This window comes from Artemia franciscana, chromosome 15 (genome assembly GCF_032884065.1).
Source record: "Artemia franciscana chromosome 15, ASM3288406v1, whole genome shotgun sequence".
In the NCBI taxonomy this organism is placed as follows: domain Eukaryota; kingdom Metazoa; phylum Arthropoda; class Branchiopoda; order Anostraca; family Artemiidae; genus Artemia; species Artemia franciscana.
In genome coordinates this window covers 7,406,252-7,419,824 of record NC_088877.1, presented here as the reverse complement: position 1 = coordinate 7,419,824, position 13,573 = coordinate 7,406,252, and the positions used below count along the sequence as shown (strand labels likewise).

The following is a 13,573-nucleotide window of genomic DNA, read 5'->3' as shown; positions in this document are numbered from 1 at the left end:
GCAAGTACTTTCCGAAACTCATTATCAGAGTTTCGTACCGGTTTTGGAGTGACGGCAGTCTTAGCACTTCCAGAGCCTTTTCATAGGGGATGTCACGGCGGCCCAAGATGATCGATACCGCTCGCTTCTGAACCGATTCAAGCTCCTGACAAAGATACACTGTTCTCAGCGCTGAAGGCACCCAAACAGGACACGCATATTCCAGAATGGGACGGACATACGCTATGTATGCGTACTTAATACTCTCTGTGTTTGCACTGAGCCTACACATACCGTTTAAAGTCTGTAGACTAGCGTTTGCACTTTTAACCACGTTTTCAACATGTGTGGCAAAGCTGAAGTCATTGGAAAAAGTAACTCCAAGGATCTTGATACTGTTTGCTAGAGGGAATGGAACATTTGGCTCCATAATATCACTTTTTAGCGGGTTAAAGCGCACTGTCTTCGACTTGTTCACATTAATCTCAAGATTTAGCTCCGCGCACTCTTTTGTGAAAACACTGAAAAAATTTGAACTGAACTGTGGCGTCACAACTCCGTTTTGTACTAAATATTTCAGGATAAATGACAGGTCATCCACGAACTTGTAGCGGTCGTCATAGTCAGCTATGAGGAAGTTAATTACAGACAACAATACAATAGCTGCAAGCTTAGTGCCCTGAGGGGCTCCACAGGTGGATGAGGACCATTCGGAATTGGTGTCACCTTCGTAGAGAGCAAACACACGATGCATCCTCTGACTGAGAAAGTCCAACACGAGCGTAAGAGTCTTTTTTTTAGCCCCCATTAGCTTGAAATTAAGGGCAGCTACAATATGATTGATTAGATCAAATGCCTTTCGGAAATCAATGGCACCAAGGTCTACAAAACTGTGACCTTTTTCGACCCACTTAAGGAGACTATCATACATCCTCACTAGGTACACTGAGATATTACAGTCTTTCAGTCCGTTGTATTGTCTCTGGTCGATAGATCCCTGGATTTGATCAAGCAAGACCCTCATGATAAAGGTCTCGGCCACTTTCGCCAGGCATGGTGTTTGCGAAGTAAGTCTAAGTTCGTCATAGCTCTTAGGCTTGGTAACCTTCGGAATTACTCTAGCGTAAGCTTTCTTCCTAACAGCTGGAAAGATCCCTATACGAAAGCAAAGGTTTATCAGCACTGAGAGTGGTTTCGCAATGAAAGGGGCGTATTCTCGAATCAGTTTGGGTGGAAGTTCGTCTGGATAAGCTGAACAGTTTACTTTCACCTTCATCAGTGTCTTATAGGTTGTCATCTTATCGATAACAACTTCACCTTCATCTGCACAGGAGTCAAGTATTTCAGACTTCTGGGCTTGTGTGGGAGAAGGAAATGAGGTCCAGATGCGGGTGAAATATTGATTAACCTCATCAGCAGTTGTGTAAGTTCCGTCAGGGTGGCTTATTTTTATGCTGTTATGAATGGACTTGCCAGTGATTTGCTTGACCGCTCTGTGCCATTTCCTGGGATTAGTGTGCCTAAGACTGTCCGAAAATTTCTCACGCCCTTAATCTTTCTTCGCACTTCTCGTGAGAGAGGTAATGTGATTTCGCAATTTTTTCGCATTTTGCAAATCTCATTCTTGGAAAAGCTTGCACTTTTTTCGGATTAGTTTCTTGATTTGGGGGGTTATCCAGGGTTTATTACTTTCACATCTAGTGAAAGTCTTTTCAGGAAAAAACTCGAGGTATTTGGCATGGAGAACTTCGTTGAACAGTTGGCATTTTTTATCGAGGCTTTTGTCTCCATACACTTCTGGAAAAGGTTAAGTAGCTATCCATCGACCATAGGTGCAAATTGCTGAATCAGTAAGCGGACGATACTTGACACGCTTATTTTTAGGCTTGGGTATTGAAGAGGCAGCTGACCAGAGCATAACGTTATGATCAGAACAGGCAAGCGGCCCAAGGGATTCAGGGGTTTGGTAATATGTCTCACAGTTGGTCAGGATTGAATCAAGTTTACTGCCAGATTCATGTGTTGGAAAATTTACAACCTGCTTGAGGGAAAGGCATGATGCTAGCCAGCTTTTCTTGGTTTGGTTAAAGTCCCCAGCCAGAACAATAGCAGGATTTCCATAGAAAGCACGAAGGTGGTCGACAGTTTTTTGGAGGTATGTGACAAGATCAGGGCGGTTTTTAGCACTTTCAGGGTAGTAGATTGAAGCAAAGATAATGCATGAGTAAGCACGCGGCATGGCCGATGGTTTGCACCAAACCCAAAAAGCCTCATGTTCAGTGCTTTCAAGTTCACGTAGCTCCTTCATTGGGATATCTTCACGTACGTAAAATACTACTCCACCGCCTAGTCTCTGGTCACCAAGAGCTTGTCTTGTTCTGAGGTATAGGGCATAATCGGTGAGCCCTCCTGTCACTTCAGTCAGGTTGCAAGTTTCTGTTATGGCTGCGACAGAAACATTGTTCTGCCTTAATACTACATCGATTTCATCTATTTTATTGCAAAGAGAACGTGCGTTACAAAGCAGGAATGTGGGAAAGTGCTTCTTTGCACTGTATGCGACGAGAGACAGAGTTGATAGGGGTAGCCTAGAGCTTTCAGGGCACGGGTCTGCTTCGTATCTTGAGAGGGAGGGGAGAGGTTTCTGGTTCAAAATTTTTACTTCTATATAGAACCTGTCTTTTTGTTGCCGGTAATTTGGTGTTCTGGCAGAGACAATTGTCTCAATCGCTTTACTGGGGTGCTCTCTTTGTCTAGTTTTAATTCGTATTCCAGCTCTTTTCCCGCGTCGCCTTCTTCTTTTCTGCCCGTACAGAGTAATGGGTCCTTTTGGAGCCTTCAGCTGTCCAAGTTCTTTTAAACGGATGAAGGTGGATGGCGCTAATGGTGAAAATGGATAGGGTCTAATTTTAATGAGCGTTTTCATCAAACTGCTGATACCTGCTTGGTTGGTCATCACACCGATTATTAGTCTATGAGCAACTGCATTCAGCAGTATATGAATTTCTTAGGGTGTTTATTTGATCTCACACATAAATAGAGCTAAACTTTCCAGATGGTCTACGGCGTGAACGCCATCTAGGTTAATGTATGGATGTTGTATATAGATGGCGCTACCACCTAGCAAGGTGAATAAGGTTCAAATAAATAGATCTAGTATTTAATTTGTATGAAATATCACTAAGCAAAGTCAGGAACACTAAGTCTTCGTCACTTACACCATCACTGCAGGAAACATGAGAAAAACAGCACAAAAAAGCTAAAAATTGGGATGACAAGGGTCAGCTATTTACTGTGGTGAGTCAACTGTGGTGGAGCTCAAGTAGCAAACTACCCTTGTTTTCACCAAGTGTATCTGATTGAAATTGTGCGATGGCAATTTTGTCTAAAATAGTCGAGAGAACATATAACAATGCCTTCTGGGTTTGTACAAAAAGAGAGGTAAAACTCAATGAAAAGACGATAATCGAGGCTGTGGCCAATAATGAGAACCATGCAGATATTTCGCCTGTGTGTAAACTAGGCGTCCTCAGCATGAGAGAAACAAATAAAGAAAAAAAACCTATACTAAAAACAAATAAAACCACCATAAATATAAAGAAATACAATTGTCACAACTGATCCACGTAGGGAAAAGAAGCTAACAGAGTTACTTTAATGAGAAAATAAAAGCAACCGAGGAAAAAAATTGTAAAAATTGAAACTAAGTCAATTATTCTGTTGCGAAATAATCCCCTTGCTTGCTATTATTGAAGCAACTCTTTTTGGTCTAGTAGGTAATCTTGTCCACTGGTGATTATGTAAAATTTTAATTCCCTTATTGACTATTGGTTTGTTTTTCAAAATACAGTTAAAAATTGGGTCAATATTTAAATTCCCGTGTTCCTGTTTATTGAAAAATTAGCAAACAATTTTTTTTTAATTTCTATAGCCTCCTTCGCCAACTGAGAAAAACCCCAACCATTAGAAATAGCCGTGGCCTAATCAAATTGTAAAAAATTTTCAAGATGACAGAACGTATGTTTAGCCAGTGCCGAAATAAAAGTTTCAGGAGGCTTGCTTAATTGTAGGGTTTTTTCTATTGAGTTGCGATTCTCAATTAATCTTTTGAGAAGTTTTTAGTGAATTCTACCAATATAAAAATTTCCACAAGAACAAGGAATTTTATACACCCCACTAACTAAATTTCCCAAGGTTAAATTCTTTCGGGAATCTAGGAAATTACTTATTAGTCTCACCAATTGGAAACATGTATCAATGTTATGTTTACCCAAAATTCGTTTAAGGATCTCCCCCAAAATAGGTATATAAGGCAAAGAAATGAAACTTTTAGACATATTTAATTCTGAAGACTGCGAAACTCCAATAACCCTATTGTTATGTTTAATGCGTCTATTTTTTATTATTTTATCTATGAATTCAACTGGGTAATTATTATAAAATAAAATATCCCTCAGATGCAACAATTCAGAATCTAAAAACTCCTGGAAACAAACTCGGAAAGTTCTATTCGCCAATGAAATTACAACCCCTCATTTCACTGAAATAGGGTGGCATAAATGAAAATTCAAATACCTGTCACGTGTTTAGGCCTTCTATATATTGAAAACAGTAAGTAGAAATCGCTTTAATTAATAGAATATCAAGAAAAGGTAGTTTGTAATTTTCTTCGAACTCCACTGTAAATTTTATGTTTTAATCAAAACTATTTAAATGTTTATGGAAAAGGTCCAAGGAAACTAAACTGTGTTTTCAAATGCAGACACCAACAAAGGAAAGAGGGATGGCCCCATAGCCAAACAAAACAACTGTTTGTAAAATTCACCTCTAAAACCAAAATAAAGAGAATATTCATTTGCAAGGATACCCAACTTCATAATGATATCAATATCCAAACTAGCCATTATCACATCTTGTATCAAATCAAAGTACTTTTGTAATTTAATTCTTAATATATCTTCGCACTTTATCATTAGTAGGATCAGTCGAATTTTTTGAATACGATTTTTGTGTTTCTATGAGAGGACGCAGTGCCATAACGACATCAATATCCAGACTAGCCATGGTCCCATCTTGTATCAAATCAAAGTACTTTTTTAATTTATTCCTTAATATATTGGCACTTTCTCACTTTACAATTCTTAGAAGCACAATTTCTTAGGAACACAAAAATCAAATGTAAAAATTATAGTATAACATTTATTCCTTAAAATCTTAATTAATTTTCTATTTCTTAAACTTATAAAAGTGAAAACATTAAAAAGAATTTTTCAAGTAAAGTACATATTTTATCCTGCGTTTAGAAAACATAAGGTTTTTTGAATTCTACTCACGCTAATTTCTGTTCGTTCTGAGTTTGACTCGGTTATTTATTGTAATTTCTGTTTGTTTTTGGTTTTATTTATTTATTGAAGCCAATTTATGGTAGTTGTATGATTGGTAGATTATTTGGTGCTATTTTTGTTCGTTTTTTGTTTAATGAAGTTCATTACTTAAAAAAAACTTATTTGTGGGAAAAGATTTTTTTAATTGATCTCGCAGTAAATTGATACTCCATGGTAGTAGTGACACAAATCTTGCTAGGTCTTTTCTAGCACAATTATTTATACCCTTTTTCATTTTCTCGTTTTCTTATCTTTTTCGTCTTTTTTGTAAGTCACATTTACGGTTAGCTTTTTAGCTACTTTTTCCTTTCTTGGTGCTACAGATTTCTCCATGCATTGAATGCTTTGTTTTTATGGCCACTTACTTCTTTATAACTAACGACGCTAAACCATGTATTTTTCAGCCATTTTCTCCTTTTTATGGTGTTACAAATTTGCCATATCTTATTTGTTTTTTGTTTTTTTAATATTTGATTTTCCATAGCCAAGAACATTATGCTACGTCTTTTTCTTCTTTTCATGTACTTTCACTTTGTTTTACAAATTCTACCGTCCCTTAAGTATTTTTTCTATGGCTATATGATTCTCCATAACGTTATCAAGCTATTTTCCTTGGATATTAGATTCTTCAGACGTTATACCATGTCTTTGGGTATTTTTCCCTATCCTAGTGTTGCAAGTTTTCCCGTGCTTTAAACGTTTCGTTGTTGTGCCTGTTCGATTTTCTATGACCAAAGACGTTATAGTTTTTTTGCGTCTCTTCAGAAACTTGTCTTCTTTTTGGTGTTAAAAATTTCCGTCCCTTAAATGTTTTATTTTTATAGTTATTTGATTCTCCATAAGCAAAGACGTTATAAAATGTTTTATTTTATCTTTTCAGCAATTTTTCTAATTTTTTTGTTACAAATTTTCCACATCTGTATCCTTTTGTTTTGTTGCTATTTGACGTACCATCCACAAAAATTTTAACTGGTATTGGCTTCCTATATTTCATTTATCCACGTTCAAAATCTAGCTTTTTCTATCAGAGGAACTAATTAAGAAAATTTAGAGGGAGGGGGAATTAGGATAATTTTTAAGTTGCTTTTAATAGACAAAAAAAATAGATGTTTTTTTCAAAACGCTTGATTTTTTCAAACCATCTCCATTTTTCTTTTTTTTTTCAATGAAAACAGCAAAAAAGTGATATCCCAATTTGTGTCTCTATTTTGATGTGATTAAATGTAAGTCATTTTGACTTAACCACGGTTGACACTTTTAGGATGCTAACATTATCCTAGCTCAAGCTGGTTTATTGGTAACTGAAGAAGAGACTCAGAGTGTGCGCAGCCTTCGAAAAGAATGGCATAGTCTTCAGCAAAAAGCACACGACTTACACCAAAAGCTTGTAGCTGTGCAGCCAATTCTTAGAAAACAGCTTTTGAAAGATCTCAAACAATTCAGGTAAAATATTTGAAACTTTTATATATCTTTGTATATATCTAACAGAAATTTGTAGCCTTAAAATGTTTTTTTGAAAAATTTGCATTTGTGTAATTGACAAATAACAACTTAATCATTTGAATATAAAGATATAGATCTGCAGCTTTTTCTTAGAAATCATTTGTTAGAAGATCCCAATTGATTAAAGTTAAATATTCAACAAAAGTTACATATCTTTATTATATACATATAATAATGTACTTTGTTTATTATATTATATACTTTATTTATTATAAACTTTGTTTTATATACAACAAATATTTACTTAGATTTTCGTAGTTAATTTGTAATTTTATTGGACTAGGATTGATGGTACAGATTTTTTTTTCCGAAGCGAATTTGACTTGCTCTTTTTGTTTTTGAGCGAGCTATTGAGGAAATGGAATCACCTCCAGTCTTCTGTGTCGTCTTTAAATTGCTTCTCTGATTTTCTGGATGGACTGTATATCCTCTATTAAGCAATGCGGCTGCCAATAGATCTAAACATGTGATAATAAAACCATTGGAAATTGATCGTGTGTCCAAACTGCTATCAGGATTGGATTTAGCTGAACCAAAAAATACGCAGAGTGTCGTAACTGCTAAAATTTTAATTGTTCCAAATCAAAGGTTAAATAAAATCAATAAAAACTTTGGAATGTGAATTGAAAAAAAATCCCTGATTTTAATTTTCCTGTGCTGCCGCAACGCGTGCGTTCGGAGATATTTTTATTCAGTTTTTTTTACATTCTAGTTTTACCTTTGTTACTCATGATAAAATTTTTTATAAATATTTACTCTTCATAAATACTAGTACATAATAGGTTGATCTTAGGTAAGCTTTCTTAAATGAAATTTTTTTTCTATTCAGTCATACAATACAATACAAAAAGATAGGCAAACTCATTTTGTGGATCTTACCTTTTATTTTCTTTCCCTAAACAAATTTATCTATGGTTGAATTTACACCAACCTTGGCATCAAAACCCCCTAATAAAATTCTGGATTTCTTGGCATAATAGAAAACTCCCAGGAGACTGAACTTCTCTCGGTCCCTGGTACTTCACACGTGACAGGCTTGTATATATGTGAGTCTTGCTGTTGCTTGTCTTCTAACAACGGATTAATTTGAACCTCTTTTCCAGCTTTCTACCCATTAACCATTTCTGCTTTAGTTACGTTGTTACGTTAATTTAGTAAAATCCAGGCGTATTTCATGGCACATAGACTCTAAAATATGTAAATTACAAATTAGAATAATTATTAAGTCAGTTTTTAGTTTTAAGTCATGGGTTGGCAAATTAGCAATTCTAATTGAATTGAGAATTTGCGGCGTAAGTTTAATTCCTTCCTCCTGCTCATCCGTCATAGAATAATAATTTATTTAGGATTTGTATTTCTATGGGAGGTGATCGACGCTATCTGCTCAAATGCTCTGCTCGGCGCTAAGATGAGGCCTTCATTCAGTCGAATGAAATTTGGCTACTTAGCGAATGCTTTCTGTTTAATTGATTATGCTCGTTATCACATGCTTTCTAACTGCAGATTTTGTAGCACATCATTTTCATTTGCGATTCGTTACGATTCTAGCTGTCGTTTGTCTTCCAACCGCAGATTTCGTTGTGTATCATTTTGGTTTGGGATTTCTTATGATGCTCGGTGTTACATGTTTTCTAAACGTAGGTTTCGTTGTGTTTCATTTTCTCTTGATTATTTTTTTTCATTTATAATTGTCACGTTACATAAATAACGTGAAGTAGCGTTATGAAATTATATGATAAGTAGCGCAACAAAATTATATAGTTTTGTTCACGTAATGAGGGGGGGGGGGTACTGGAAATCTTTGAAAATACTTAAAGCGGTGAGATCAGGATGAAACTGAATGGGAAGAATAATAACCTGTCTAAGATACGTGACTTACATAACCGGACCGGATCTGCTCTCTTTGGTGGAGTTGGGGGGGGGGGGAATTTGGAAAATTGATGTATTTGTAACTTACGAAAGGGTGACCAGATCTTAATGAAACTTGATATTTAGAAGGATATTGTGCTTTAAAGCTCTAATTTTAAATTCCAACCAGATCCTGTGACATTGGGAGGATTGGAGGGGGAAACCGGAATTCTTGGAAAACGTGAAAATTGGGGTATTTTTATCTTACGAATAGGTGATCGGATCTTAATGAGATTTGATATTTAGAAGGAATTCATGTCTCAGAGCTCTTATTTCAAATCCCGACCAGATCTTTTGACATTGGGGGGAGTTGGAGGGGTAAATCTTGGAAAACACTTTGAGCTGAGGAATCGGGATGAAGCTTGGTGGATAGAATAAGCGAATGTCCTTGATGCGTGATTGACGGAACCGTACTGGATTCGCTCTATTTGGGGGACTTGGGGGGAGGGGTTCAGTGATTTGGCGAGTTTGGTGCTTCTGGACGTGCTAGGACGATGAAAATTGGTGGGCGTATCAGGGAGCCGATAAATTGACTTGATAAAGTAGTTCTCCCAGATTCGACCATCTGGGGGGCTAAAGGGAGAGGAAAAACTAGAAAAAATGAGGTATTTATAACTTCCGAGTGGGTGATCGGATCTTAATGAATTTTGATATTTAGAAGAACATCGTGATTCAGAGCTCTTATTTTAAATCCTTACCGGCATTAAGCCTCTTATTTTCCTTTTTAATCAATCTATTGATTCATAGAATTTTGTTAGAGCTCATACCATATGATCTCTTGGCTCTTAGCTTTTCATGCCTCGTCACAAGTGCCATATGAGCTCTTAGCTCTTGTTATTTTTGACAATTTATTCCATTATATAAATTCAGTATATTCAGTGATCCATTTGTTAGCTGAATTTGATACTTTTTATTTTATAATTTATTCATAACATCATAGATAAGAAACTTGTTTTCTAGCTTTTCCCCTGTTAATTATTTTCAGTTTAATTACATTCTTACATAATTCACTAACAGCCAGGTATGTTCTATTCCACATAGCCTCTGATAAACTTAAATCATGAATTAGGATACTTATAGGATTATTCTACAATATTTATTGAAGACAATTGAAGTAAGAAATTTTGGTGCGACTTCGATTCATCCCTCCTGTTGATCCTTCTGAAAATCATAACCTTTACAGGATGTTTATCTGGGAGATGATTGTCTATCTCAGGATATCCTTTTTCTCACTTTTTTTTAGTGGTGCTAACATAAAAAATTCATTCATTTTGTTTCAGTTTTGATTACTTTGCTGATCTTCCTGTTCGAGTGTTGATATTCATTGTTGCATGCCTTCTTGCTTAATTTTATTCATTTCTACCTCATTCTTGTTTTCTTTGCCTTTTGCTTTAGCTGTTTGTGCTCACTGGTTATCTTGTATAATTCCATACGATTTCATAGATATAAAACAATACAAATAAACTTGGAAATAAATGATGAAAATAGCTCTTCACATACCGTCCCTCCTATCCCCTTTCCTTCATTCCAACAGTTATTTAGTCCTGTATGGTCTAATATACTCTTCACCTGTTTTGGCCACAAATAATTCCTCCTATCCTGAATCATCATTAAAAATGCTTGTTTGACTAGCTGGGTCCCAGACCAATGACCCTTTTCAATAGTTACCTTGTTGCTGCAAAATAACTATAAATGAAAAAGGTCTGCCGTTGAATAAAATTAACTGTATGTGTTTATTTTAAATATATGTTTAATTTCTTGTAGGAAAAGTTGTAAATCTTTTTATATGAGTTACCATGAACGAGGACCAATGGTGTCAGGATTAAGCCCTAAAGAGGCGTCGGATAGACTGCATGCCTTTCAAGGAGAATTTGAGGAGCTCTGGTGCAGTCAGGTTGCATATTCAGCCTGTTCAGAACTTTTTGGCATTCAGCATACCGATGTCCCAGAACTTTTACGAATTCGTAAAGAACTCAATTTGCTTCAGAAGCTCTACAAACTTTATAATGACGTTGTTGATAGAATTGGAGAGTATCATGACATTCTTTGGGCTGATGTCAATGTTGAAGCTATTAATAATGAGCTAGTAGAATTCCAACTAAGGTAATCTTTGTACCAGGTAATCAAGAACAATAATAATAATTCTTATTAATTTAAATACCTAGGGCCATGATAATACAGAACAAAAACTTCAATTTTGTTAATTCAGACTACATTAACAAAGACTCTACCCAAATTCCAAAATTTTTTTTCAATCTCCATTACTAGTCTGAGAAATCTTCCTAACTTTTCAGTACTTACAAAACACCCTTTGCTTACAATACTCACCAGGTACCTTTCATCACACTTGCTATACACCTCATTTCGCAACTCGCTCAAATCTTTACGCTCATAAATATTATGTTTGCTCGTCCCCATGTCTATCTTTATGTGTTCGCGTCTCTGACTTTCTGTGTGTTTGTAAGTGTTTTTTTTTCTCTCTCTCTCTTTGTGGTTGTGTGTCTGAGCAATTGTTTGCTTGTCTCTGTGTGTTTATGTGTCTGAACGAGTTTTTGCCTGTCCCCTGTTTGCCTTTGGGTGTTTGTGTGTCTGAATCTGTGTCTTTGTTTGTGTGTTTGTGTCTCTCACTTTCTGCGCCTGTGTGTTTGAGCGGGTGTTTGCTTGTTTCTCTTTTGTATTTCTGTGTCCGACTCTGTGTGTTTCTATATGTTTCTCTCTCCCCTCCTGTCTCTCTCTCTATACTTAAAGGTCTGAGTACATGTATGCTTGTCCCCGAGTGTGTCTTCGTGTGTTTATGTGTCTTACTCTGTGTGTTTGTAAGTTTTTTTTCTCTCTCTTTCTCTCTCTCTCTGCCTGTTTTTCTGAGTGGCTGTTTATTTCTCTCTTCTCTCTCTCTCTCTCTCTCTCTCTCTCTCTCTCTCTCTCTCTCTCTCTCTCTCTCTCTCTCTCTCTCTCTCTCTCTCTCTCTCTCTCTCTCTCTCCCTCTCCCTCTCTCTGACTGTGTGTTTGACTGGCTGTTTTCTTAACTTTCTCACTCTACCTGTGTGTCGAAGAGTATGTTTGGATGTTTCTGTGTCTGTGTTTGTGTGCTTGTATGTGTTTTCTCTCTCTCTCTCTCTCTCTTTCTCTCTTTCTATTTCTCTTTGCCTGTGTGTCTGTTTGATTGTTTGCCTGTCTCTCTCTCTCTCTCTCATTTGATTCGTTGTTTCTTTTTTTAACCGCACATTTTTTTTGAACCACATATTCGATTCAAAGAAGTGTATATTCATTGAGGGCAAAACAGAGTGCAAAATATTTTGAACCAAACATTTGATTTAAAAGAAGCTTATTTTTATTAAGCTTAGTGCATAATAAACACAAATCATTTTGAACCATACATTTGATTCAAAGAAGCGTATCTTCATCGAGCTTTGCGCAAAAAAGACCAAAAAACATTTCGAACCACATATTCGATTCAAAGAAGTGTATATTCATTGAGGGCAAAACAGTACAAAATATCTTGAACCACACATTTGATTCAAAGAAACGTATCTTCATCAATCTGTGTGCAAAACAGAGTGCAAACTATTTTGAACCAATCATTTGATTAAAAGAAGCTTATTTTTATTAAGCTGAGTGCATAATAAACACTAATCATTTTGAACCATACATTTGATTCAAAGAAGCGTATCTTCATCGAGCTTTGTACAAACAGAGTACAAATCATTTTGAACCACATATTTGATTAAAAGAAGATTATTTTTATTAAGCTTAGTGCATAATAAACACAAATCATTTTGAACCATACATTTGATTCAAAGAAACGTATGTTCATCGAGCTTTGTACAAACAGAGTACAAATCATTTTGAACCACATATTTGATTAAAAGAAGCTTATTTTTATTAAGCTTAGTGCATAATAAACACAAATCATTTTGAACCATACATTTGATTCAAAGAAGCGTATCTTCATCGAGCTTTGCGCAAAAAAGACTAAAAAACATTTCGAACCACATATTCCATTCAAAGAAGTGTATATTCATTAAGGGCAAAACAAAGTACAAAATATCTTGAACCACACAATTTGATTCAAAGAAACGTATCTTCATCAATCTGTGTGCAAAACAGAGTGCAAACTATTTTGAACCAATCATTTGATTAAAAGAAGCTTATTTTATTAAGCTGAGTGCATAATAAACACTAATCATTTTGAACCATACATTTGATTCAAAGAAGCGTATCTTCATCGAGCTTTGCGCAAAAAAGACCAAAAAACATTTCGAACCACATATTCGATTCAAAGAAGTGTATATTCATTGAGGGCAAAACAGAGTACAAAATATCTTGAACCACACATTTGATTCAAAGAAACATATCTTCATCAATCTGTGTGCAAAACAGAGTGCAAACTATTTTGAACCAATCATTTGATTAAAAGAAGCTTATTTTTATTAAGCTGAGTGCATAATAAACACTAATGATTTTGAACCATACATTTGATTCAAAGAAGCGTACCTTCATCGATCTTTGCGCAAAAAAGACCAAAAAACATTTCGAACCACATATTCGATTCAAAGAAGTGTATATTCATTGAGGGCAAAACAGTACAAAATATCTTGAACCACACATTTGATTCAAAGAAACATATGTTCATCGAGCTTTGTACAAACAGAGTACAAATCATTTTGAACCACATATTTTATTAAAAGAAGCTTATTTTTATTAAGCTTAGTGCATAATAAACACAGATCATTTTGAACCATACATTTGATTCAAAGAAGCGTATCTTCATCGAGCTTTGCGCAAAAAAGACTAAAAAA

The 13,573-nt window shown here is 35.5% G+C and overlaps 1 protein-coding gene across 1 annotated transcript in view; it reads left to right on the top strand.

The window, feature by feature from the left end:
• LOC136035996 (dynein axonemal heavy chain 5-like) overlaps nucleotides 1–13,573 on the top strand; it is a 261,598-nt gene that overhangs the window by 21,727 nt on the left and 226,298 nt on the right. Inside the window, exons 4-5 of the mRNA XM_065717914.1 lie at nucleotides 6,625–6,806; nucleotides 10,539–10,877. Coding sequence (XP_065573986.1) covers nucleotides 6,625–6,806; nucleotides 10,539–10,877 — 521 coding nt within the window. The remainder of the gene's footprint in view (nucleotides 1–6,624; nucleotides 6,807–10,538; nucleotides 10,878–13,573) is intronic.